General features: G+C 49.7%; 1 protein-coding gene across 1 annotated transcript; it reads right to left on the minus strand.

Moving 5' to 3' along the window:
- Nucleotides 1–20264: 20264 nt before the first annotated feature.
- C5H16orf95 (chromosome 5 C16orf95 homolog) lies at nt 20265–26021 on the minus strand. Its single transcript, XM_036188863.1, has 6 exons — nt 26008–26021; nt 24864–24915; nt 23813–23953; nt 22281–22427; nt 21622–21658; nt 20265–20497 (listed from the first exon to the last, which is right to left on the minus strand). Exons 1-6 carry the CDS (start codon nt 26019–26021, stop codon nt 20265–20267), a joined length of 624 nt encoding a protein of 207 aa, XP_036044756.1.
- Between the last annotated feature and the right edge of the window lie 433 nt (nt 26022–26454).

Raw genomic sequence — 26454 nt, forward strand, 5'->3', positions numbered from 1 at the left:
GCATCTCTCACCAGTTTTAGCCCTACCGGTGTCAGTGGCCATGTTTCCAGCAATCGGAAGAAGCTGCTGATGGAGGGGGATGAGATGCCAGAGATGTGAGGCAGAAACGAAGTTTGCAACAGTCCTGATGGGATAGGTGTTCAGCCCCACCTTCCATCCTACAAGACAGCTGACTGACCTACGGCCCAGATCTTGCTTCTGTCGCTCAGAGTTCTGGGGAATTCAAGAAAATTTTCCAGCTGGGCGGTGGTGGCGCAAGCCTGTAATCCCAGCACTCAGGAGGCAGAGGCAGGTGGATCTCTGTGAGTTCGAGGCCAGCCTGGTCTACAAAGCAAGTTCCAGGACAGGCTCCAAAACTACAGAGAAACTCTGTCTCAAAAAACAAAAAAAAAAAAAAAGAAGGAAGAAAAGAAAAGAAAGAAAATTTTCCTTTTTAAATCCTGGTCAAATGTGTATTTACCAGAGATTGGAGAGACTGGATCAGCAGTTAAGAGCACTGGCTGCTCTTGCAGAAGACCTGAGTTTGGTTCCTAGTGCCCACATGATGGCTCACAACTGTCTGTCTGTAACTCCAGTTCTAGGGGATCTGGTGTCCCCCTTTTGGTCTTTATAGGAACCAGATGCATACATGATGCACACATGATGCACACATGATGTACACATGATACAGACAATTCACCCATATGCCTGATGTGGTGGTGCAGATTTTTGTTGTTGTTGTTGTTGTTGTTATTGTTTGAGACAGGGTTCTCTCTATGTAGACCTGGTTGTCCTGGAACTCTCTATGTAGACTAGGATAGACTCAGCAATCCATCTGCGTCTGACTCCCAAGATATGTGCCAGCACACCTGGCTAACTGATGCACCCTTTCAATCCTAGGCAGACACATCTCTGTGAGCTCAAGCTAATCTGATCTACAAAGCAAGTTCCAAGCCAGCCAGAGCTACACAGTGAGACCCTACCTCAGAATAAGAAAATAAAATACTTTTAAATGTATTTATCATCTTAACTATTTTTAAACTGACTTTTTTTTTTTTTCTGAGATAGGGTCTCAACCTAGAGCAGCGGTTCTCAACTTGTGGGCCACAACCCCTTTGGGGGTCAAGCAGCCCTTTCACAGGGATGTAGCGGGCAGCTGTTCTAGCTATGACCTTGAAGCACCGCCCCTAGAGAGACAGCAGGTAACTGTTACATCTGCCTATGACCTTGAAGTACCTGGTCCTGGGGCGTGGCCACTGGGGACCCTTAAGATCTGGGATGCACATACAGCTCTCTTCACTTACCTCAGACCATTGGAAAACATAGATATTTACATTACAGTTCATAACACTACCAAAATTACAGTTATGAAGTAGCAATGAAAAAATTTTATGGTTGGGAGTTATCACAACATGAGGAACTGTATTAAAGGATCACAGCACCCAGAAGGTTGAGAACTAGAGCTTGCCATCTTGCCAGTGAGCCCCTGGGATCCCCATCTCTGCCTCCCCAGCTCTGGCATTATAGGTATGTGCTATCGTGCCTGGCTCTCCACAGGTGCTGGGACCCAAACTCAAGTCCTCATGTTTCTCAGGAAGTCCTTCCCCCACCAAGCCATCTCTCCAGGTCCATTTTAGCTATTTTTAAAAAACATATATGTGGTGATATTTTATTTGTGCTGAAATGTGGTTTTATTTGTATGTTAATAAATAAAGTTGCCTGGGGGTCAGAGCTAATAGCAAGCCATAGCAGAAGCCAGCACTGGTGGCGCACGCCTTTAATCCCCAATCACGTGGCAGGCAGATCTCTGTGTGTTCAAGGACACAGCCAGCTTGGAGACACACGCCTTTAATCTCAATACCAACCATAGAAGACCCAGAGGTCTGTACAGACCGGCAGTGACGAGGAGGTCATGTGGTTGGGTTTACAACCAATGAGAAGGCAGAACAGAAAGTCTATATAATAGACAGGACACAGGAAGTAGGTCTCTTGTGGAGAGGAAAGACAGAGCAGCAGTGAAGGAAACCTACCCCTAGCTTACATGAAAGGAGATAAGGGAGAAGCCTGGTGAAGCGTCCTGAGCCACCCTTGGACCCCCACATATACATAGGGCTTGCCCATGAGATGTCACCCCTTCTGAGATACCCTTACTCAGGACTATTGTGGCTGTAGTGGCAGGTACTGTGGCCTGTGTCTGCTGAGGTGCAGATCCACCTGCAGGGCAACACCTGAGTGGCTATAGATCCTATGTTAGCACGCACATCCTGCAGCCCCTACACACATGCACACATGGGTTCCTGGGCTGCCACTCTCTTGTGCTTCAAGCCCCAGCCACCTGTCCCCTCATCTGGTGTCAGTGAAGCTCTACAACAGAAAGAAGCCGCAGGAAGCAATGAAGACATGAGCCTGTGACTTGGGAGGCTGACAAGCCTGAGCTGCACAGGCTGGGAGCACTGCAGGCCCTGTGTGGCTGTCTGACCAGGGAGTCCTCCATCTTGGAGAAATTTTGGCCTCTCTCTATATGCTGTCACCTAACTAGATGAGATCCATTGAGCCAAGGGAGAGCTCTATGCCTTTTAGAAAGCCAGAGGACCACAGAGGTGACAACCAGGTTGGTATCACCACACAGTCCATCAGGGTCTTGGATAAGCCTCAGAGTCCACGGAGGCCTCAGACTGATGCTCAAGACATCTCTTAGAGATACACGGTGTCTCCAGCATGTTCTGGCTTGTAATCGCTTGCCTGCTGCCTTAGCTATGGAAAGTTCCTTAGGAGGCCCTTATACATGACACAAACTGTAAGTGATGGTTTCATGTGTCTGAATGCTCTCATCAGATGAGCCACCATGACAGCTTAAAACCTTTCTGCAGAGCCATAGCACAGCAACCACCTCCAAACGACAAGACAAAACTCCGAGGTCTATGTTTCAGGAACCAATGTTCACCTTTCTTTGATAAAAATAACTCCAAGGACTGGGTCAACAGTTCAGTAGGTGAAATACTTGTCACACAAGTACAAGGAACTGAGTTCATCCCCAGTATGCACATAAAGATCTGGACATAGCTGTGTGTGAATCTCTGGTATGCACATAAAGATCTGGACATGGTAGTGTGTGAATCCTCAGTATGCCCATAAAGATCTGGACATGGTGGTGTGTGAATCTCCAGTATGCACATAAAAATCTGGACATGGTAGTGTGTGAATCCCTGGTATGCACATAAAGATCTGGACATGGTAGTGTGTGCCTACAATCCCAGTGCTGAGCACAAAGACAAACAGATCCCTGGAACTCACTGGCCAGACAGTCTAGCTGAATCAGTGAGCTTCAAGTACAATGAAAAACCCTATCTCAAAAAAATAAGGTGGGTTGGGACTGGAAAGATGGCTCAGAGGTTAAGAGCATGGCTGCTCTTCCAGAGGTCCGGAGTTCAATTCCCAGCAACCACCAGATAGCTCACAACCATCTGTAAGGAGATCTGGCGCCCTCTTCTGGCATATGGGTAGAATTATATATAAGACAGATGATGATAGGTAGGTAGATAGATATCTAGATAGATAGATAGATAGATAGGCAGATAGATAAACAGACAGATAAATGAGGTGAGACCAGAAAGATGGCTCAGCAGGTAAAGGGGCTTGACACAAAACCTAAAGACCTGAGTTCAATCCCAGGGTCCCACAGTAAAGGAGAGAACCAATTCCCAAAAGTTGTCCTTTGACGTCCGCACATGTTAGGCTTTTGCACAGATTTAAAAATGTAATTTTTTTTAATATATAAGGTGGAGAGCAACTGAAGAAGACAATGGGTGTCAACCTCTGGCCTCCATGTACAGTGCACACCTACATGCACAAACACAAACACGCATATATACCACAGGTACACACAATCACTGCAGTGGAGGAGAGGAGACAGTGAAGGCAACTTTTGACTGAAAAAGTCATATAAAATCCAATACTCTGTGTGTATTTATTGCGGAGGGGAACACATGCCTCAGCCCATGTGTGGAGGTCAGAGGGCAGGCAGCTTCAGTGGCTCAGTTCTTTCCTTCTACCTCGGGGGGCCCAGGGATTGAATTCAGGTCAGGCTTGTCAGCAAGTGTCCTTACCTCCTGAGCATCGTGCTAATCCTGCATGCTACTTAAAAAATAAATAAAAATTCCAGTCACTAGGTGCCCATAGTCTTAGCACTCATTAACCTGAGGCAGGAGCATGCAAGTGTGAAACCCACCTGGGCTGCTTGACAAGATACTGTGAAAAAAAGAAAAAAAGAAAGGAAGGGAGGGAGGGGGAGAGAGAGACAGAGACAGAGAGAGACAGAGACAGACAGACAGACAGACAGACAGACAGAAAGAAAGAAAGAAAGAAAGAAAGAAGAAAGAAAGAAAGAAAGAAAGAGAAAAAGGCTGCAATAGAAACAGCCCCAAATAGCAAGGGAAATGCCCGCAGCAACTAGCAGTGGCGTCAGTCCAGCCCCATGAACAAAGACAGAATAAACAGTGACACTGTGGCTCTCAGACCAGAAACGTGAAAGATGGGACTGGAGGAATGAGAGAAAAGTTATTTATACCACACTGAAAACCCAAAAGGCAGCGTGTTGAACAAAAGCCCTTCGCGCATGCGCAGGAAAGCCTGGGCGGCACAGACACACAGGAGAGTATGTCACAAATAGCCTTTCACAGCCACTGAAGAAAGGGGAGAGAAATCAGCTGGGGGCGGGGGCCTCTTGCAATGAACCTGGAGGTACAGTTGGGGGGGGAGGGGACATTTGGGATTACAGACTGTCACTTGAGCGGCACAGCCGAGGCGAGCCCGGAAACCTGCCACTCTGATTTTACACTCCAGACCCCTGAACAAAAGCCACACTGTGAGGTGTTTGGCGGAGCTTCGGAGGGAAGGGCTGTCGGTTCCCTCTCACTTTAACGACTTCCCGGTGTGGACTAAACCTGCCTGCAGTACCAGGCTCCGCCTCCTGCTGGCTGCCAGAAGCTGGGGTCCATCCCAGGGACAGTCAGCCTGTGCCTCACCTGGAGACATTCCGAGCTGTCTGGATGACCCCGGTGCTACCCTCACAGTCTGGTACTGTCCCTACTCTGGTAAATCGACCTTCCCAATAGAAAGTCAAACAGAAAAGAAAAAAAAAAAAAAAAAAAAAAGGCGAACTGTGGGGGCCCACACCTTTAATCCCAGCACTCAGAGGACAGAGGCAGGCAGGTCTCTATGAGTTCAAGGACAGCCTGGTCTACAGCATGAGTTTCAGGACAGCCAGGGCTACACGGAGAAACCTGTCTCGAAAAACCAAAGAGAAAAAAAAAAGAAAGAAAGAGGGAGAGAGAGAGAGAGAGGAAGCCAACCAGCAGCCTGAAGACTCAGACATACACATGTCTGCATGTCTGTGTGCCTGTGGATGTGTGGATGCGTGTTCAGAGCTAGATCCAAAGCACCCTCCAGGGTAATAGTAGATACTGCAGCTGACCATCCAAGAGTAGCCAAGGGGATAAACCACAGGGCCCAGAGCTCCCTACCTTAATTTACAGCATTTAGCCAGCAGCTTCCAGAATAATCCAGCCAGCCCTCCAGATACAGCCCCAGAGACTGATAGACCTAACATTGTGGTGGGGTCTGAGGCCCTGGGGAGAAAAAGCAGGGACCTAAGAAGCAGGAATGGAAAGCAGCCAGGAAACCTCCTCACACAGTAACCACCGGACAAGCCTTGGCACAGGCATGGATGGACAGAAAGCTAGAGAGAAACAGCAGGTAAGTCTGTGGGTGGGGAAAACAAGTCAGGAGTGGGCCCCAGGAAGGCCTAAACAGCCAGGGATTCCCCTGAACTGAACAGCCTGTTTCCAGATCTGCACTTGTAAACATGAAACTCCAGTTACCCTGGAGGCAGTATCTCAGGGAGAGGGTGTCAGAGTTGTGCACTCTGTCCCTGCTGGACAGGTTCCCTCCACCCTGGTGTGAAGTCACTCTGGACACAGCTGGAGGCAGATCTCTGCATTGGAGGCCAGCCTGGTCTACAGAGCAAGTTCCAGAACAGCCAGAGAAACCCTGTCTGGAAACAACAAAACAGAACACTAACAACAAGAAAAGACACAGCCAAGAGACCAAAGGTTGAATGTGTGCCCCCTCATGCAGGTATCCACAGCTGCTCTCCCTCCAAACTGCCCTCTACAGTTCCTGGCTGAGCCTCTCCACCTCCACACCTTTGCCTTGGTTGTCCCTTTCCGTACACACACTAAAGCAATCCTAATTGTCCTTCTGTGACACCTTCCCACAGGCTTCTTCATCCATGACCGGGAGAGAGCCCTCCAAAATGCCCATGACACTCTTCCCCACCAAGGAGGGTCCAGCCTGAGTACCCTGAGCTCTTCATAGCCCGTCCATGCCGCCCAGACTCCTGTATCTGCCTTTAGGCTTAGGAATTGAAGCTCAGAGTGATTCTGAAGCTTGGGTACAAGGCTTCACACTTGCAGTGAGCTCGAGATGTGCTTCAGCTCCCTGGGAACAGTGAGATGAGCTGGGGTAAGAACAGCTCCGGGTAGTTAGTTCCGAGGAAGCCTGGATGAGGGACTCAAGCTGGGGCACTGATCAGTGTCCAACCTGAGCCCACAGGTACCCAGCCAAGAGCTGAATGAAAGTCTCTTCTAAACCAAACAGGCCTCAAAACTTAGTGCACAGCCTGGGCAGAGACCTGAACCCATTTCTATTTTCTTGATTGTTTTTCCCTTCTACACTGCTGGCCCATCGCTTCCTCTTGCCCCCCAGCTGGGGGATAAATCTGGCTTCCCTGAGTCTTATACCTGCATCCATAAAGTGGGGGACAGCACCACCTTCTGGAAATCAGGTGCAGGACCGCAACATCTCGCCTGGGATGTGTCTAAGTGGCGGAAGCCTCAGGCTGGCCTTGAGACCAGAGCTGGCAGTTTTGTCAGCTCCCACTAGGTCAAAGGGCATACAGGAGAGGCTGAAAGCATAGATGGGCATTGCTGACACACACTACCATGTGAATGAACCCCAACCCTGAAGGAAGAAGCCAGACACAGAAGGCTACCACGTCTTGCATGATATAAAACTTTCAGCCCGGCAGTGGTGGCACACACCTTTAATCCCAGCACTCAGAAGGCAGAGACAAGCGGATCTCTGTGAGTTTGAGGCCAGCCTGGTCTACAGAGAGAGTTCCAGGACAGCAGCTAGGGTTATACAGAGAAGCCCTGTCTCAACAAAATAGAAACATTCAAAACAGACAGGCTCGTCAAGCTCATTGGGTGTTGGCCTGGCAGGAAGAGGGGAAAGAGGCTACCCCAGATGTGAGAATATCCCTGTGCTAATTTTACAGACTTCCCTCCATGTCCGTGTGCTCCCCGTGAAGCAGACAGATTGGGAGTGTGCGAGCTAGGTCTTAGCAGGAGCACACTCTCATGACGGGAATGTGGAGTACCAGAGACACCAGAGTAACCCTCTGGGTGTAGAGCAGGGAATGGAATCACAGAGAGGTCTTTCAGCAGAGGTCTTGGGGTCCTCTCTGTGGATAGACACACTTTGCTCTTCAACCCTCCCCCCACTCCTGATACTGGCATCTACCGTTTCCCAGCCTCCTATGAACACCCAGACAGTCCCTCTGGCCCCTGCCCACATGTGACTCTTCTCTTGCCCCATAATTAGGGACTAAGAAGTGGGCTCCACCCCACAGCAGAGAGCCATCCCCAGCTTGAGTCCCTCACCCAGGCTTCCTATCCCTCCTTGGTCCCCGAATCTCATGGTTCCCAGAAAGCTGAAGAACATCTCAAGCTCACTGCAGGGGAGAAGCCTGGCACCCAAGAGAGCTGCAGAATCAGCCTAGGATCCTGATGAGACCATCTGCATGTGCTAAGAATGTTCCATAGTTGAGTTACAAGGAGCACTCCTCCTGGGTCCTGACCAAGGCCAGCCAGGGCTCCATGATACAATCCTTAAAAAAACAAGGAGCCAGCAAGTTGGCTCTGCAGGTAAAAGTGCTTGTCTCCAAGCCTCACCACTTGAGTTTGATCCATAGGACTCACATGGTAAAAGGAACAAACCAACTCCCAGATTGCCCTCAACCCCTGCACCGTGACACGCATGTGCAAACACATGCACACAAAATAAAAATAAGTGAATGAAAAATAAATAAACAAGGTCGAGAGAGAGAAAAGACGACACTTGACATTCCCCTTTGTCCTCTACCTACATGTGTACATGCACATATACCTGTACACACACGTGCACATACACCTGCATACACACAATGTTTATAAGACAAAACAGAAGCAAAGGGTTGTAGAGTCAGAGAAAGGAAATACTCTAAAAAGTAAAATAAACGTGGGTCGGACAAGTAAGAGTGTTGGCAACAATGTACAAAGGCTGGAGGGAGTGGGTCCTGATGCTGCATGTGGAGCAACACCACACTCGAAGCAGGCTGCCACACGGTGATGACGTAAACTGTCAGTCTTGGGACAGGAAACCGCTATCAACCTACCCACACTAACACTGAACTGTCATCTGCTACAGTTTTCAGCACTTATGGATGTGTGATGAGCCCTGAGCAGGGAATGAAGAGACTTCCACCCACATGTCTTTGACCAAAATCTGAAGATGAGAATATCTGCTAAGCAAGGCTCTGGAGAGGATACCCAAGGTCACATGTGCAGGTCTAGTGAGCACCTAACATCTAATGAGCGCTCAGTAACTGTCTGCTGAATGGACAGGGGATTGTCCGGGTTCATCTATGTATCGCTTCATGAGATCCCAAAGATACAGGGAAACAGATATCCTTTCTGGGACTCTTAGAAGTTGGTAACCTGACATCTGGCTTTGCCACTTTATGTCCTCATTTGTGTAACAACCCTCCGTCCCCCTCAACATAGAGCAGTCCCCTCCCAGCCACTGAGGCAGAGTTTATCTAGTAAAAGCAGTCAGGAAAAATAAACTTATCTAGAGGGGAAAGGCACTGAGGGCCACAGCTCGTGCTGTGGAAAGGAATGTTCTCATTGCCCCACATCTGCACTGCACATTTAGCCTGGGTGGATGTTTGCACCTCTCGGTCTGACCTTGGCAAGACCCTGAGCTGCTCAGCTTGTGAGTCTGCCAAGAAGCAATCTCTAGCCTCCCTTGACATCCTGCTGGAAGCAAGAGCCTTAAGCCTTATGCTCAAATCCTAGGCCAGAAGCACCCCCAACGTGACATGGAATATTTAAATGCATATCAGCTGATGGAATCATCAGTTTTTCTACTTTGCTTGACATTGTATGTCCTGGCTCAGAGGGACTTCTGTGGCCAAGGAGGCAGTGGGAAGCCAAGGACATGGAGTGCAGCAGGAGGGAGTCAGTAGCCACCATGGGGATGTTTACAGCCCTTATTCCATCCCTACCCCATAACCCACCAATTTGCTCCAACAGCTTCTCAACCCAGCAGCTGTACATAGGCATGGACCAGTCCCTGGCCTGGCTGCACTTTGTGGACCCTGCTTCTGCCTAGCCTCTCTTCCACTGTCCCACAGGAAGGCAAAGGCATGTCAAAGGTGAGTCCCCAGAAGGCAGGTGAGAGCCAGTGTCTGAGGCTTGCCTTCCACAGAGGATAATTCCTGAGGTATCTCCTTAGAAAGTCCTGGTATAGTGGGTCCCAGTCATGCACGGTGTAGACTAAGAACAACCCTGACTAAAGCCTCACCAGTGATCTGCCTGCCTCCAGAATGCTGGGATCCAGGTGTGTGCTGCCTCACCAAGTATGTAATGAATTTTTATATTGTCTTTATAATAGTATTTTCCCCAGTAAAAATAGAATGGATGGATGATGAATGGGTAGATAGATAGATAGATAGATAGATAGATAGATAGATAGATAGATGAATAGGTAGATAGATGAATGGTTAATGACTGGATGGATGGATGGATGGATGGATGGATGGTAGGTAAATGGTAGGTAGATGGTTAATTGATGGATGGATGATGAATGATGTCTTTTCTATTTCCATGACAAAAACCATGACCAAGGCAACTTATAAAAGAAAGCATTCAATTGAGGGCTTGCTTACAGCTTCATAGGATGAGTCCTTGACCATCATGGTAGGAAGTATGACAGGAGGCAGACAGCATGGTGCCATCTGATCGACAAGCAGGAGGCAGAGAGTGTGATACTGAGCCTGGTGTGAGCTTTTGAAACTCCAAAGCCCACCCCCTAGTGACACATCTTCTCCAGCAAGGCCACACCTAGTCCTCCCTAAATAGTTCACCAAATAGGAAACGTTCAATGATATGAATCTATGGGAGCAATTCTGATTCAAACCCCCATACCATCCATCCATCCACCCATCCATCCATCCATCCACCCATCCACCCATCCATCCACCCATCCACCCATCCATCCATCCATCCATCCACCCATCCACCCATCCATCCATCCATCCATCCACCCATCCACCCATCCATCCATCCACCCATCCATCCATCCATCCATCCATCCATCCATCCATCCATGGTGATCTGAATGAAAATGGTCCCCAAAAGCTCAAATATTTGAAAGCTTGATCCACAATTGGTGAACTGTTTGGAAAGGATTAGAAGGCATGGTCTTATTGGAGGAGATGTGTCTTTAGGGATTGGCTTTAAGGTTTCAAAAGTCCATACCATCCCCACTGAACTCTCTAGTCATGCTTGTGGGAACAGAATGATATCTCTTCCCAGCAATAAAACAGGAATAAAGACAGGGATGGATGGATGGATGGATGGATGGATGGATGGATGGATGGATGGATGATTGGTGGATATATGGGTGATAGGTGGGGGAATGGTAGATGGATAGATGGATCAAGCAGAGGATATGTATTTAGGAGTTGATGGTGAATATATGTATATATATATATATATATACATACACACATACAAGAGTGAATGAATGAATAGATGATAGGCAGAAAATAGCTAGATGGTGAATGGATGAATGATATGTGAATAAGTAGGTAGGTTGCAATGGCTAGTTTTATGTCAACTTGACACAAGCTAAAGTCATCAGAAAGGAGGGAACCTCAATTGAGACAATACCTCTATATCATCAGTAGCCAAGCCTATGGGGCATTTTCTTAATTAGCGATTGATGGGGGAGGGTCCAGCCTATTGTGGGTAAGGCCCCCCTTTGGGCTGGTAGTCCTGGGTTCTATAAGAAAGCAAGCTGAGCAAGCCATGTGAAACAAGCCAGTAAGCAGCACTTGTTCATGGTCTCTGCATCAGCTCCTGCCCCCCAGATTGCCCTGTTTGAGTTCCTGTCCTGACTTCCTTCAGTGATGACCACCGATGTAGAAACATAAGCCAAATAAACCCTTTCCTCCGCAACTTGCTTTTGGTTGTGGTGTTTCATCATAATAGTAACCCTAACTAGGACAAAATTTGTGCCAGGAACAGGGTATTGCTGTGACAGACTTGACCATGTTGTTTTGGGGAAGATTGGGGAAGGACTTAGACACTTAGGGTGAGAAAAGCCATTGAATATTCAAATGTTGGCGAGCTGTTCTGTGGGAGCCTGTGAGAAAAGAGTCTTGGGAGACATGCAGATGATGGAGGCCTGGCTTGTAAAGTTCCAGAGGGAAGTTTAAGAGTTACTTAAAGACTATTGGGGCTGTTGCATATTTGCTAATTTGAGTTTAAATTCTGTGGTTCTGGACAGCTGGGGCTGAAGAGTCACCTGTGACCAATAAGAGATCAACACCATTGAAATGAATGAAGCCTTTGTGTTACTGGGACAATTAATGCTGGTTAGCTAGGGCTGAGAAATTAGTGGTGATTAAGAAGAGACCAGAAGATCCTGGAGAGATGGCTCTGCGGTTAAGAGCACTGGCTGCTCTCCCAGAGGTTTTGAGTTCAATTCCCAACAACCAAATGGCAGCTCACAACTGTAACTCTGGTTCCAGGGGATCTGACACCCTCACACAGACACACATGCAAGCAAAACACCAATGCACATGAAATAAAAATAAATCATTAAAAATCATTTAAAAGAAGACCAGAATCATTGAGGTCCCCATACCTCAGAGAAAAGCTGGGGACGGCACCACACAGCCGCTGCCCCACAGCCTGCAGAATGACAGTTGGTGCAGGGAGCACTGAGCAACCCAGCAGTGTAACCCAAGTTACCGACTCACACTCAAAACCCACAGGCTAGCAGGCAGCACACCTGTGTGTGTTCTTGCAGAGTGTGCAACACCCACCACAGTGTTCTGACTACCTTTCCCCGGAGCAGCACTGAAACCATTCCCACACATAGGTGGCACTCTTACAAGTGCCTTTAGAAAGTTGGGCAGTGGTGGTTCATGGCTCTAATCCCAGTACTCAGGAGGCAGGTAGATCTCTGTGAGTTCAAGACCAGCCTGGTCTATAAAGTGAGTTCCAGGACAGCCAGGGCTGTTACACGGAGAAACCCTATCTCAACCCCCCCCACACAAAGTACCTTTAGGGTATGTGCCATCCTCTCTTTTTACTTTTTGAGGCAGGGTCTCATTTGCCCAGGCTGGCCTCAAACTCACCAGGTAGCTAAGGATGATCTTGGATTCCTGATTCTCCCACCTCCACCTCCTGAGAACTGGGATTGTTGACATGGCTACTATACCCACCCACCCTACTCCCCGGAGTGTGCCTTTCCACAAGTGCAGAAGGAAGGCATGGCCAGATATGTGTGACCACAAGCTCTTCCTGTAGCCAGGGGTCCTTGGAGCCTATGTAGTAAGAGCTGGGCCCAGAAACCATCAATCAATAGAGATGCTGAGATGTAACTGGGAGACAGCAGTTTTATCAGGGAAGAAATGGAATCAGCTGGTCACACTAACAAGCCCAGAGTTGGGGCAACTGAGGCAGGAGGATTGTGGACTTGAGGCCAGCCTGAGTTACATAGTGAGACCCTGTCTTTAAAAAAAGAAAAAAAGAAAAGAAAAGGAAAGGAAGAAAGAAAGAAAGAAAGAAAGAAAGAAAGAAAAGAAAAGAAAAAATAAGGAAGGAAGGAAGGAAAGGAGGGAGGGAGGGAAGGAAGGAAGGAAGGAAGGAAGAATAAAGGAGAGGAAGAAACAGACAGAGAGAAAAAGAGACAGGAAGAAGGGAGGGAGGAGAGGGAAGCTGGGTGGAGGGAGAACAAATCCTAGGACAGATTCTGGCCTTCTGAGGCTCCAGAGGACCCCAGGTGGCTTTACAAATCTCGGTAAGCTTGCTCTGGTTCCCAGCCTCTGGTCTGCAGGCACAGGAGTCCCAGGACTAAGACCTCTATTTTATAGACCTGTCAAATATTAGATCAAATCCATGATCACAAGGGACACTAAGCCATAGGTGGAGGCTCACAGCGCCAGGCTGACCCTCCATAAGCTACTAGCCAGTCACAGTATCTGAAGACTGGGACCGCCAGTGTCAAAGATCTCCTGGAACAACACAGGTGTAACACCAGGAAGCCACCTTGCAAAAAGCCTTAGCCATGGTCTATCAAGTCTCTAGGTCCATGGTGAGTGTCTAGGAAAAACGGAACTGAAGTTACCATTTGCAAATATCTTTTGCCAGGCAGTAGTGGTACACGCCTTTAATCTCAGCACTCAGGAAGCAGAGGCAAAGGGATCTCTGTGGGTTTGAGGTCAGTCTGGCCTACAAAGCAAGTTTTGGGACTGTTACACAGAGAAACTCTGTCTTAAAAAAAACAAAATTTTAAAAAAAAAAAAAAAAAAAAGGAAATGACAGATTCACAAACCTGATTCTACGTGTAAACTGGTTTCTTGTGCAATAGTGGTATGAGGGTTATGGTTGTAGCCAACCACTTTCTGGTTGGATTTAAAGGCCACTCAACAAAACAGAATTCATTCCTGGTGCTGTTTTGGGCCAAGAAAATATTGCTGGCTAGATTATAAGCCCTAGGGGAGCATGTAATATTATTATTCTGCTAAATGGACATAGTGATAAACTGTCCCCTAAGCTCTTATCTTTATACTCATAAACTAGTGACCTGTAGCAGCAGCTCATTCTTCAGTGACAGGTTACTAAGAGAAAGGACCAGGAGATGAGAAAATAAAGAAGACAGGAAAATTTGGGATCAGGACCAAGGCTCAGAGGCCTTGGAACTGTCAGGCGTAGCCCTTCAAGGAGTTGGGGGGAAAGTTGAGTTGGACCCAGGCCATTACTGACCTTCCAAGCACCTTCCTGGTTTTAGAAAAGGAGCCAAATTCCTTCTCCAGATATCAAGGCCTCAGGGAAAGTCCTGGTCCAGCCTGGCCCTCAACAAGTCAACACATCTCTCAACCCTCATCAGAGAGGCTTCTCTTTTGCAGTAGATGGAGATTAATGCAGAGACCTACAGTTGGTCAAGGTGCAGAGAATTAGAAACCGTGGAATGCTTGACTATGAATGAGACATCTGCATATCACACACACATACACACACATATACACACACACAGACACACACAATCTGGGTTTAAGGATCATAGTGGAAGAGGGGGCAGAAAGACTGTAAGAGCCAGAGTAGGCCCCTGCAGCTAAACTTACACGTGAACTTACATTGGCTATGACTACATGCACAAGACCACATCAGGCCAGCCAATATCCCAGCATGGATGTGGAAGGGGATCATGAATTCCCACCCTTATCTAAGGAGCTATTGGCAACTGATAGCTGCTAAAGGAAGGCCATTGGGTTGTTTTTTTTGTTTTGTTTTGTTTGGTTTTTTTTGTTTTTTTTTTCTTTCAGGGATGCAGCTCCACGATTCAGTACATAGCCCTGTGCCCATGCACACACAGGAAGTACTAAGTGGACTCAGTTGGTTTGGAGTGGGGGAAAGAGCACACATAAGAAGTTTGGAGTGGGGTTGGGGATTTCACTCAGTAGTAGAGCGCTTGCCTAGCAAGCACAAGGCCCTGAGTTCCATCCTCAGCTCTGAAATTAAAAAAAAAAAAAAAAAAAAAAAAAAAAAAAAGTTTGGAGGGAAAGGGATGGAGGAGTAAGGAAGGAATTGAACAGTTAGGAACGGGGTTTGATTCCAAAACATAAATGTCATTTAAAAATAAAACATTCATGGACAATAACAATGTTTTCTGGAAGGAATGGGGAACAGGTACATTGGAGTGTGGCAGGAGAAGGGGCAGACATTGTGGGACAAAGTGGGGACTGTCCAGGGATTGGCAGGGGCCAAGGCTATAACAAAGACAAGAGCCTCCCTTCACAATCACCTCTCATGGACAATTGTGCCTGGCTCTAACAAGGCACCCCAAGCTCAGAGCACCCCCAACCCCATGCAAAGCCTGTGCCTTTGTTGAAACACAAGGGTAAACCCAATAGTTGAGGCCACACACCCGCTCTGTAATAACCTCCAGTTCCCCAACCCTGAGCCAGAGGGTTGTGATGGCTGTGATGGCTGGCATTTCCTCCTTCTATGTGGGATGTCTGGAAAGGACATGCTTGCTTGGCAATGCTGAGACACTCAGGGAATGCCAGTCTTGGCCTTCTCCAGAATTTCAGCACCTTCCAGGGCTCCTGGATCAGCCTGGGGTTTGCTGTTTCAACACAAAAATGGTGTCTTCAAACAGAGCTTCCTCTTAGAAATGGCAAAGGAGAAAACAGGAAGCTCCCCACATTGCTCCAGGGCGGGGGTAGGGGATGCTCTCAGACACCCCACCCCAGCTCAGTGAGAGGCACTGGACACTCCCGACCCTGAGACCCTGCCTGGGCTAGAAGCAGACATCATCAATTGATTGCAGAGCTTCCATTTTCCCACCAAGTCAGGGTCCCTTTAGCTCACCAGCCATTCTTTTGGCAGGGAGTGTGAAAAGTGTCCTCATGGAGGAGAGGTGGGGAGGAGGTCCCTGGAAGCAGCCTGGACAGAAAGAAGAAGCTGCAGTCAAGCCTTGCATCTGACAGCAGCAGTGACTGTGGATGGGACATTCCACTCTCTGGACCCAGCAATGACTGTGGATGGACACTCCACTCTCTGGACCCAGCAGTGACTGTGGATGGACACTCCACTCTCTGGACCCAGCAGTGACTGTGGATGGACACTCCACTCTCTGGACCCAGCAGTGACTGTGGATGGGACACTCCACTCTCTGGACCCAGCAGCAGTGACTGTGTGGACAGACACTCCACTCTCTGGACCCAGCAGCAGTGACTGTGTGGACAGACACTCCACTCTCTGGACCCAGCAGCAGTGACTGTGGACGGACACTCCACTCTCTGGACCCAGCAGTGACTGTGGATGGACACTCCACTCTCTGGACCCAGCAGCAGTGACTGTGGATGGACACTCCACTCTCTGGACCCAGCAGCAGTGACTGTGGACGGACACTCCACTCTCAGGACCCAGCAGTGACTGTGGATGAGACACTCCACTCTCTGGACCCAGCAGCAGTGACTGTGGACAGACACTCCACTCTCTGGACCCAGCAGCAGTGACTGTGGATGGACACTCCACTCTCTGGACCCAGCATCCCTGTTTGGGAATAAAGTGGTTGGACTGGATGTCCCAAGTGGCCCCTTCCAACTCCTAGAGACTAGGTTACCCTAGTCAGACATAGGTAACCAGAAAATCCTGGGAACTAGCCAGGGGGAGAGAGGAGCAAATGTACCCACAGCAAGGGAGTTACAATGACAATGGTGGACAGCCAGCCAGTGCCTCTACCCTGCCTTAGTGGCCTGGCACAGCCACTGGAGCACTTATAACACAGCACTGGAGCTGAGGCATTCTGTGAGGCTGTGTGAGGGAAGCCTCTGAGCCATAGGAGGCCAGACAGGAGGCCCCAGTTGGCACAAAGCATAGAGAGAAAGTCAGGCTGCAAGGGCTCCCACCAGACCATGCCCAACCCTTCACATACCAACTGACTTCCCCAAGCCCACTTGTGGGCACGTGGCCACTTCTATGAACAGGGTGTGATGTCTGCTGGCAGGGTGGGGCTCCAGAACTCACTCCTTCATTGAGGGAAGTTGTCACTGCATGCTATTGTGTGTCTGTGCTAGGGCTTGGGGAAGAGGACATGGCCTCAACAGACAAAGTCATCAAGGGCACCATGACTGTGACTCAGACACCATAGGACCTAGGCTAGCACCATGTGGCCAAGGAGTCCTGCAATGTCACCTTAGCCACAGCCAGGATGTTGCAGTCAGACACTCCTAGAGTCTACTGGCAAGTTTTGGGTTTTGGTTTTATTTGTTTGTTTTCATAAGAATGTTGGAGCCTGGGTCCTATGTAGTCACATTTGGGGATCTGTAACTAGGGCATCACTTATCAGCTGTCAGCTTGGGGATTCAGACTCCAGCTTTGTGCAAAGAACAATCCAGACCCTTCTTCCAGTGGCTTTCCCCCATTCCTAAAGGAGATGGAGAATAAGCAACCCAATGTCCAGAGTCCTCGGCTGTTCTGTTCCCCCCAAAACTATGCAAAAGGACTCCTGAGCCGGGCGGAGGTGGCACACACCTGTAATCCCAGCACTCAGGAGGCAGAGGCAGGTGGATCTCTGTGAGTTGGAGGCCAGCCTGGTCTACAGAGCTAGTCCAGGACAGACTCCAAAGCTACAGGAAAACCCTGTCTCGGAAAAAAAAAAAAAAGGACTCCTGAATTCTCTTGCCTCCCCACTAAAGGTAGCCAGAAAGGAACCATCTGTAAGATGTTTGCATATGAATGCACTGTTCAGAGCTTTGGGTATGGGCATCTAGGAGCAAGCATGCCCAGGAGAATGATGACTACCTCTCCTGAAAGCTGAGTGGTGACCTCTGAGACCCAGGGAAGGTGGCCAATGGACAACTCTTAAGGAAAGGAGTAGATGAGTGTCCAAGTTCTTGGGGGTGCGGATCCCTCCCAGGGGGAGCCTGTGGTTGTTCTGCTTGCGTTTGAGTGTCAACTCCACTGTGTTGGGAGCTAGGCACCATCTACTTGTGCGGTCCAGTACAGTTGTGTAGCATCTGGAGCCTGCTGGAGCCCAACAGCCACAGACTTGGCAGCCCTTGACCGACCCCCTGCCAGGAGGATGGCCTCACTCACAGACTCCTTCAGCTCTTGGCCCAGAGCATGTTGCTGCCTTCAAGCACAAAAGCTGTCATTGACCTCTGCTCTGCTGTCTCAGGACAGAAGTGTCACAGCTGCTGTGCTCAGTACAGGCTAGGCTTTGAGGAACGAGGCCGCTGCTCCTGCCAGGTCCCTGCACACTCATGGGTCGATTGTGTGAGGCCGAGGAGACGCTGGTAGAGTGTGGAAATCTTATCCCACAGAAGGCTGGGACCCAGGGCTCTAAAGTCAAAGCAGACTGGTTTCCCAGCTATGAAGGACTTTGGCTGGAAGGGGACCTCAGGGTGGGAGGGAGGATGGTGAGGGTCTCCTGCAGGATCCTTTGGAATGGCACTGGAGAGAAGGCTCAGTGGGGACAGTGCCTGTGTGAAAGCATCGGGACCTGAGTTCAGAGTCACAGCATTTCCACAAAGAGAAATTGGTGCAGCAGTGCACACCAGGAACCCAGCACTGCGGATGCAGGCAGGCAGACCCCAAGAGCCAAATCCTGAGGCCCAGGTTCAGCAAATGAATGAACTTCAAGGTGGAGACTTTTACATCATGTGAATGATGCTCCCGTTCACATTTAGTTCATGCCAACCACGGTGTCAAACACCTAGAAGTTCAGCACTTGGAGGGGGGAGGCAGGAGAATCAGGGTTGAGGCCAGCCCTGTCTACATGAGAACCCTGTCTCAAAACAAACAAACAAAAATAAACTCAAGATGCTGGAGAGGCACAGCAGTTAGAACACTATAGTTCTCGCACACATTTTTTAAAAACATAAATGTAAATTTTCAATTCATACACAATTTTAAATGCTATTTGGCATTAAAATGGGACACCCTGCATCCATGTCATAAATAAAACCATTTCAGGCCAGGTGTGTTGATGCATATCTTTAATCCCAGCACTCAGGAGGCAGAGGCAGATGGGGCTCTGTGAGATAAAGGCCAGCCTGGTCTACAGAGTGAGTAGAATCCCACTACAGCCAGGGCTATGTAAGAGACCCTGTCTTAAAACAACAAAACATACACACACAAAACAAGCAAAAAAAACCTAAATAAAACTGTCAATCCTTGAGAGGAAAGAAATGTAGAACAAGTCCCCTCCACTGACACAGAGGACAAGTTTCTCCTACCAAAGAAAAACCATGGATCGTGCTTTAAATGTGGCTGGTTTGGGAGACAGGAGAGGTGGCTCAGTGGTTAAAGCACTGGCTTTTCTTCCACAGGACTCAGGTTCAAATTCCCAGCACCCACATAACTGTCTGGGACTCCAGTTCCAGGGGTCTGATGCCCTCTTCTGGCCTCCATGTGCACCCAGGCATACACACGGTGCACAGACACACACTCAGGCAAAGCACACAGTATAAAGTAATTTTTAAGCGGCTAGTTTAGAGTTTCACAAATAACATTTATTGGCTGCATTCATAACAGATTCGTTTGGACATTCACACCAGCTCCTCTTCAACTAACAGTCAAATGGTGGCTTCTAGTTCAGATTGGATCATGGGTGCAGATCTTATCACGTGTGAAAACAGCAAGTGTCACAGATCCTCCTGATGTGAGGGCTTCCCTTGAGGACCATGCTGGTGACTGACATTCTTGCTGAGGATCTTGACAGTAGCTGGAGACTCCACTTCAGTCCCAGAACAAATGGCTAGAAAGCCAAGGGAAAGGCAAGTGCTGGGAACTGACCCCGGGCTGAGCGCTCGCTGTCCTGGGCATGGGTTTGCCGAGAGCCTTCACAGAGAGGATGGTGTGGGCGTCCCCTCAGTCACTGGGCTCCCCACTATGCTCAGGAACTGGGGAAGTGGACTGGGCCAGCACAGCATCTCTGATTCCCAGCTGTGGGACCCAGTGAGCCTCTGACCTTCAGCACCCACTCACGGGACGGGAGGAAACACCTAGTTTTGTAGAGCTGGAAGGAGAGGCTCCATAGCATCCTTGCACCTTCGCAGGCTCTGAGCTGGACTCCCTGCCATTGAGTGTCTGCCAGGCCACAGGGGCAGTCAGGTATGTGATGTGAAGGTTCACAGGGCTCCCCACATCCCAGCTGGACAAAGGGGGCTGGGCCAGCACCTCTGCCCCAGAGCCAGGCCCAGAAGCCCGGGGCACTTCTTGGAAGAGGCTTCCGAGTGCTGTCACCATGGTATCCAAGGGCTTAACGGTCTTTCAGTAAAGGACCGAAGGCAAGTCTGGGACAAGATGCTGGTGGCAGGGACTCTAGATTCCAAAGTGAGTGATGAGTCTAGGCCCACCCCTTCTCAGCTCCCCAGCAGCTCACCGAATGGCCATGATGGCCCTCAGGATAGCCTGCAGCAGGGTCAGGAGATTGAAGCTGATGGGCAGGAAGAGGCCTAAGCGGCCAGCATGTGGCTCATCCTCCCGAGGCATGAGCTCCTGAGGTAGCTCGTCCTGATGAAGGGCCTGGAGCTGCTGCCACTTGAGGAGGAGACGCTGGTCCCCGCAAACCCGCCAGCGGCCATGCCAGCTGCTTGAGTCCAGGGAGCACTCTAGGAGCAAGAGGAGTACTCCTGAGGACAGAGACATTTCTGAGGACATCATTTTGTGTGGCTTCCTAGGACCTGATTTTCCAGGAGCCTTGAGTACCAGGGACATGGCCACTGTGTCTGAGAGCTCTGTCTCCCAATAGCAAGTGCTGCATTTCGGGTACAGCCCACTGTGTCTATTCTACTGTGACAACAGGCTCAAGTCGCCCCAAGATTTTGCTATGACACTTCCCAACACTGATGAGAGTGCTGAGTACCCTTGAGCTGTCCCTAACAAATGCCATGCCTCAAAACCTGATGTCTTCAAGCCGTGTATGCAAGGCTGGGAGGATCGGCACGCTGGAGTAACAGTGTTGCTTCCGGGATTGGGAACTGGACGTTTTTACACATTTAAGAACAGGTTGGTTGGTAGCTATCCATTTTCTAAATTCCTCTCACCTGCCTTTTTAGAATGCTGTCCCCAACCTAGACCCTACACAAGGGACTTCCTGTGCAGAGCTGGCAGAGTGCACCAAAGAGGCACCAGACCAAAGCCTGGACGTGCCTTCAAAATCAAGCCCAGGACAGAGTTCAAAAACATAAACAGCATGGGGAGGAGGCTGTCTCTCCCAGAGAGCTGAGCCATGAGGGTATGTCTGAGGGCTACATCACCAATGTGTGAGTGTGCTGCCAAGTGTGTATGAACACACACTGAGCACATGAATGTGAGCATACATTATCAATCATGAATACGGGAATGCATACATGCCAGGTCACATACATGAGCATAGGAACACACTTGCGCAGCACACATACGCTGTGTGTGTGTGTGTGTGTGTGTGTGTGTGTGTGTGTGTGTGTGTGATAAAAGAGCTGTCACATCAGAGATGCACACCAGTTCAAAAATGAACATGTACACACACTACATACCACAAGCAACAGAAGTTCATAGCTTAAATAAACCCACCTCAGATGCCATCAGCCCTAGCTTGTCACTGCTAAGACTGGTGGTCTGCCTCCATCATTTGTAAGAAGGCAGCTGGCAGGTTGTGACACCTGGCAAGGGCTGGAGATGGCTGTGTAACCTGTGTGGCCTTGCTCCACCCCTTTCTCAGGGCAGAATGAGGTGACACATGGTGTGGAGTTACCTGGAGTGCCTTTAACATTCTCCAACCTCTTCACCACCTAAGAGAAAAGAAAGTGGATCAGTGTGTCATCTAAAGACCCGCAGTGTGTGGGGGAGTGATCAGGACTTGAGACCTCAGGGTAGGGGTGGTGTGGCTCCCAGTTCAGGACTGAGGTCTTTGTGCTGGGGATAGCTTGCTGCTTGGTGATGGAAGTGGGAAGGCAGAAGAAAAGAAAAAAAAAAGACTTCTAACTAGTCTCAAATACTGAGGAGACTCTCTAAGCTGCAGGAAGGCCGGATGTGGCCAATCCTGGCATCATGGTCTAGAACTACAGCTGTGGGGGTGCAGATGGGTCCAGAGGGAGGAAACCCAGAGCCATGGTTCCTTTCAGCCACCTCTGCAGGACTATGGACAGATACAGAGAGATTAGGTTGGGCATAGAGCATGGTGTGGAGGAAGAGGGAGGAGGGGACAGCAAAGAGGAATAGATGCAGCGGCCTGGATACCACATGCCCCCCGCTATGCTCAGAGAATGAGGCTCACACTTCCCAGCAGCCTCCACAAGACACGACCTTCTGCCCTCAGCTGCCCTCGCCATGGTCATCCGGGAGGGGGTGCCTCCTTGGACTCCTCCCCTTCCCAACCCTCACTCAGCCCTGTCTCGCAAGCTCCCTTCTTACCTTCTTCTGTGACCTCAGCCCCTGGGGCACCCAATAGGGCATAACAGCCCTCTCCCTGGGCATCGGAAGGCGCCCCCCAAAGCTGTGGCAGGGGCAGCGGCACGACCTTATGGTTCTGGGGACATAACACCGCATCATCTTTGAGACCTACCAGTGGACAGTAAGAAAGGTTCAAAAGGGTGAGGGGTGCACCAGGCATGGTGGCACATGCCTTTGATTACAGCATTCAGAAAGCAGGGGGACCTTTGTGAGTTCGGGGCTCACCTGGTCCACATAGAGAGACTCTGTCTTTAAGAGGGGAGGCTATAGCCCAGCTAGTAGAGTGCTTGCCTAGCATGCACAGGGATGTGAATTCCACCTCCAGCACCACCAGGCACAGAGGCCAGCAAGATGGCTCAGTGGGGAAGAGCACCTGCTGCCTGCCCCGTACATCTGTGCTCGATCCCTGGGACTCACAGTGGAAGGAGAACTGACTACTGTAAATTGTCCTCTGACTTTCCACACATGCTCCTTGGCACATATGTGTCCCCCACACACATACATACACAACACAGTAAATAAATAAATGTAACAAAGAGTATTTCCAAACAGGCATGGTATTTGTGGTAGTTTGAAGGAGAAGGGCCCTGCTGGGCTCCTGTGTTTGAATACTTGGTCTGTGCTTGCTGGGACTGTTTGGAAAGAATTAGGAGCTGTGTGGTCTTTTTCTTTCTTTTTTTAAAATTAATTTATTTATTGGTATTTTATTTTATTTTTTGTTTTTGTTTTTTTTGTTTTGTATTGTATTGTTTTTTGAGACAGGGTTTTTATGTGTAGCCCTGGCCGGCCTGAAAATCACTATATAGACTAGGCTGGCCTTGATCTCACATGCTGAAGAACTTCCTTGGCATATCATCAGTGGTAAATGAACTGTCCACAAGCCTGTGGCAGGGACAAGGTAACTACCTCTCCACCCAAGTCCAGGGAGCTCTTTCTGAGTTCCTTTGGCCCTGGAGGATGAGGTCAGGGGCTGATCCTTGCGTGTCAATGCCATGTACTCACTCAGTGAATTGCTCTCAGTGGACATGGGGCCCACAGAAGAGAAGCAGGAACAAGGGAGACGGAAGAACACTCCAGACCTAATACCCACGTCATATGAATGAACCTCATAGGAACTATGCAAGCCAAAGGAACAGTTTACCAGGTAAGGACCAATGGCCACAAAGCCTGACATGAGTTTGATCCCTGGAACCCATGTGGTTAAAGGAGAGAACCAATCCCCAAAGATCTCCACAAGTGTACCATGGTGCCACGCACACACACACACACACACACACACACACACACACACACACACACACTATTAAAAAGAAACAGAAGAGGTGGTCGGGAAAGAGAAGAAAGTGGGCAGGTACTGTCACTCAGTGGAGAGTACTTAGCTTGTTCAATCCCCAGCTAAAACCAAAACTGTGTCCCAGAAACTTCACTCATAGAATACCTGTGATTCTGTGTCCTGGCCCTAAGTGATGACCTGCCAAGTCACTTATAGTTACCTGCTTTCGTGGTCTCAGGGACAGAGGGACCCAGTAGGGCAGCAGTGCATCAGCCCGGGGCACAGGCAAGTGGCCCCCAAACCTGGCATAGCATTGGCAACATGTGCACTCCTGAAGGGCGGTGCAGAGTCCGGGGTACACCTGAACAAGACACACAGAGGACAGAACCAACCAGTGTGGTGATCTATTGTGTACCCCCGTCAAGCTTACCTAGGGATCAGAGGACAGAGCCAGCCACTAGCTCACCTCTATGAAATCAGCCTCAAGAGAGAGAGTTCCTGTTTCCTCTCACCTTTCTGTGTCCTGCCACAGTACTTCCTGGGATTAAAGGCGTGTGCCACCATCGCCTGGCTCTGTGTCTCTCCTATACTGGATCAATTTCATGTAGCCCAGTGTGGCCTTGAACTCACAGAGATCTAGACAGATCTCTGCACCACCACTGCCTGACCTCTATGTCTAACTTAGTGGCTGGCTCTGTCCTCTGATGCCCAGGTAAGTTTTATGGAGGTACACAATATATCACCACAAGCCAGGTTGCACCTAAGCAAGACACAGAGGACAGAAGTAAGTGTGAAAGGCATTTGTGACGGTAATGAAGTACAGTACCCAGGGGAAGGGACGGTACTCAGGTCCACCTGTGACTCAGGATGGCTGCATGTTTACCAGCTTGGGTCTACAAGCTGAGTTGGGTGGAATCCTAGCCACTCACTGCTGCCTCACTGTGAGCAAGTCTGTCTAAGGAAGATTCGAGCAACTGGAGTCAGGAGGAAGGGACAACTCCCTGTGGCTCTCTGCATGGTACTGACCACCTGCTGGGGCCACCACCCCCTCCACAGGGCAGACAAAGAAGCTGGTGACTAGGGCAAGTCACTGAAGGGGCTTCTGGTCTCAGGGGGGACTAGAAGGAAGGAAGTGACATTACACAGGAACATGTGGACACAGAGATGACCCATACAACCACATGCTTCTAGCCAGGGTCCAGCCCGAGACCCTCATCTCCCCCCACCCTTTCACCCACAGGAGGGATAAGAGGCTGAGGGCATGTCCTTACCGAGTGACCTGTGATGCACACCTCCTTTCCAAAGGTCTGAAATGAACCCTTCCTAGAAAAGAAAAACACACAGCTGAGAGTGGTCTGGCCTCCGTGCAAACTGTAGGCTGGGCACTGGTGACCACTGGCACTAAGCCCAGTGTGGAGAAGTCTTCCTTCTGAGCCCAGGAGGTGCTTCCAATGACAGAAGGGCAGACTCACACGTGATAACCTCCTCACTGGCGTGGGACCCTGTGTTCCCAAGCCAACTTGTTCAGTACACTCCAACTACAGCCAGGCTTGGTTCTCAGGAGGGTCCTGAGGCTAGAGTCCCCAGGGCTCCATTGAGGCTTTGCTGGGTATACACTGGCTTACTTCAATAAGAGGGAGAGCCTGTCAGAACTGCAACAAAAACCCAGTAGACCTGGTGACTTTCCCTCAAGGAAGACAGGACAAGACACAAGGGCACAGAGAACAGAACAGAGGGGGCAGAGTGCCACAGAGGGGCAGAAGAGGCTAGAGGGGACACAGCAGGACAGAATTCTTAGAGTAACAGTTACTCTTCCCCGACCCCAGCCACACACTGCCAAGATGTTGGCCATGAGAATCTCTGGCGTGTAGACATTGAATGCCAGGCAAAGCTGATTTTCCACGGTGGGTGTCAGCTTGCTTCATGTCAGAAAGCACACACACTAAGTGGTTTTGTGTTTCATTATAATCATCACAGTCATTCCTGGTCTGCTTTGTTGTGGCCATATTTTGCCAGGCTTGCCTGGAACCCACAGCAATCCTCCTGCTTCGGTCTCCCAAGTGCTGGGATCACAGGCGTGTCTGAGTGTGCTTCAAGCCTTTGCACTCAATTTTCCTAGCCGATGACCGAAAACAAGACATGGGGGCTGACCTGCACAGCATCCAGACTACCCACAGCATCCCAACCTGGAGGTGAGGTCAAACTGGACTCAGACTGATCACTACAGAGTCATAACCCTTGAGGCTAAAATGGGGAACTAGTAGGAGCAGCTGGGCTCCTTCTTTAATGAAGGAGCTACCCTAATAACAAGGAATCCTACATGGTCTGGGTGATCACCTGGCCTAGGAAGGAAGCCAGCACAAGGGAAAGGTGTGGGCTGGGGAGAAACCATGTAGGGCCACAGCCCTTGCACACCTGGATACAGCCATGCCTGAAGGCCTGCTCCTGACATTTCCGGGGATGGAAAGAGTAGGTCGCCCTTCCGTTTCTTTACCACTGCGCTACCGCTGGACCGGGCGGTCCCGGGGCTCCAGGCACTCACAGGTGATCTCCGAGGTCACCTGTGCAGGCTCTAGGCTGACCTGATCTGTCATGATGCACAGTGCAGGGCATGCGCTACACAGCAGTGTCGGACCAGGGCTAGGCAAGGTCCAGACTCCTCGCAAGGGCCGGAAGGTCGCGGTGCTTCGCAACAGCTTCCCTCCCGACTAGCTGATTGGCCTTCAGGCAGCCAATCAGGAGCTGTCGTATTTGGTCGTGCACTGAGCTGACAGCTGATTGGCTACTCGCAGCAGCGGCTCCTGGGAACCATGGACCAGAGTGGATTGTGGACATTTGGCTCCCGCTCCCTTGGCACTCGTC

Source organism: Onychomys torridus, chromosome 5 (assembly GCF_903995425.1).
Source record: "Onychomys torridus chromosome 5, mOncTor1.1, whole genome shotgun sequence".
Classification (NCBI taxonomy): Eukaryota; Metazoa; Chordata; class Mammalia; order Rodentia; family Cricetidae; genus Onychomys; species Onychomys torridus.

What these genes read in the sequence shown, in the direction of transcription:
- C5H16orf95 (XM_036188863.1), bottom strand. An exon ending in TGTGCATCACAGGTCACTCG is followed by an intron (nt 23,954 to 24,863) that starts GTAAGGACATGC and finishes TGTCTTGTTCAG; the next exon opens with GTGTACCCCGGACTCTGCAC. An exon ending in GGCTGAGGTCACAGAAGAAG is followed by an intron (nt 21,659 to 22,280) that starts GTAAGAAGGGAG and finishes CTTTTCTCTTAG; the next exon opens with GTGGTGAAGAGGTTGGAGAA.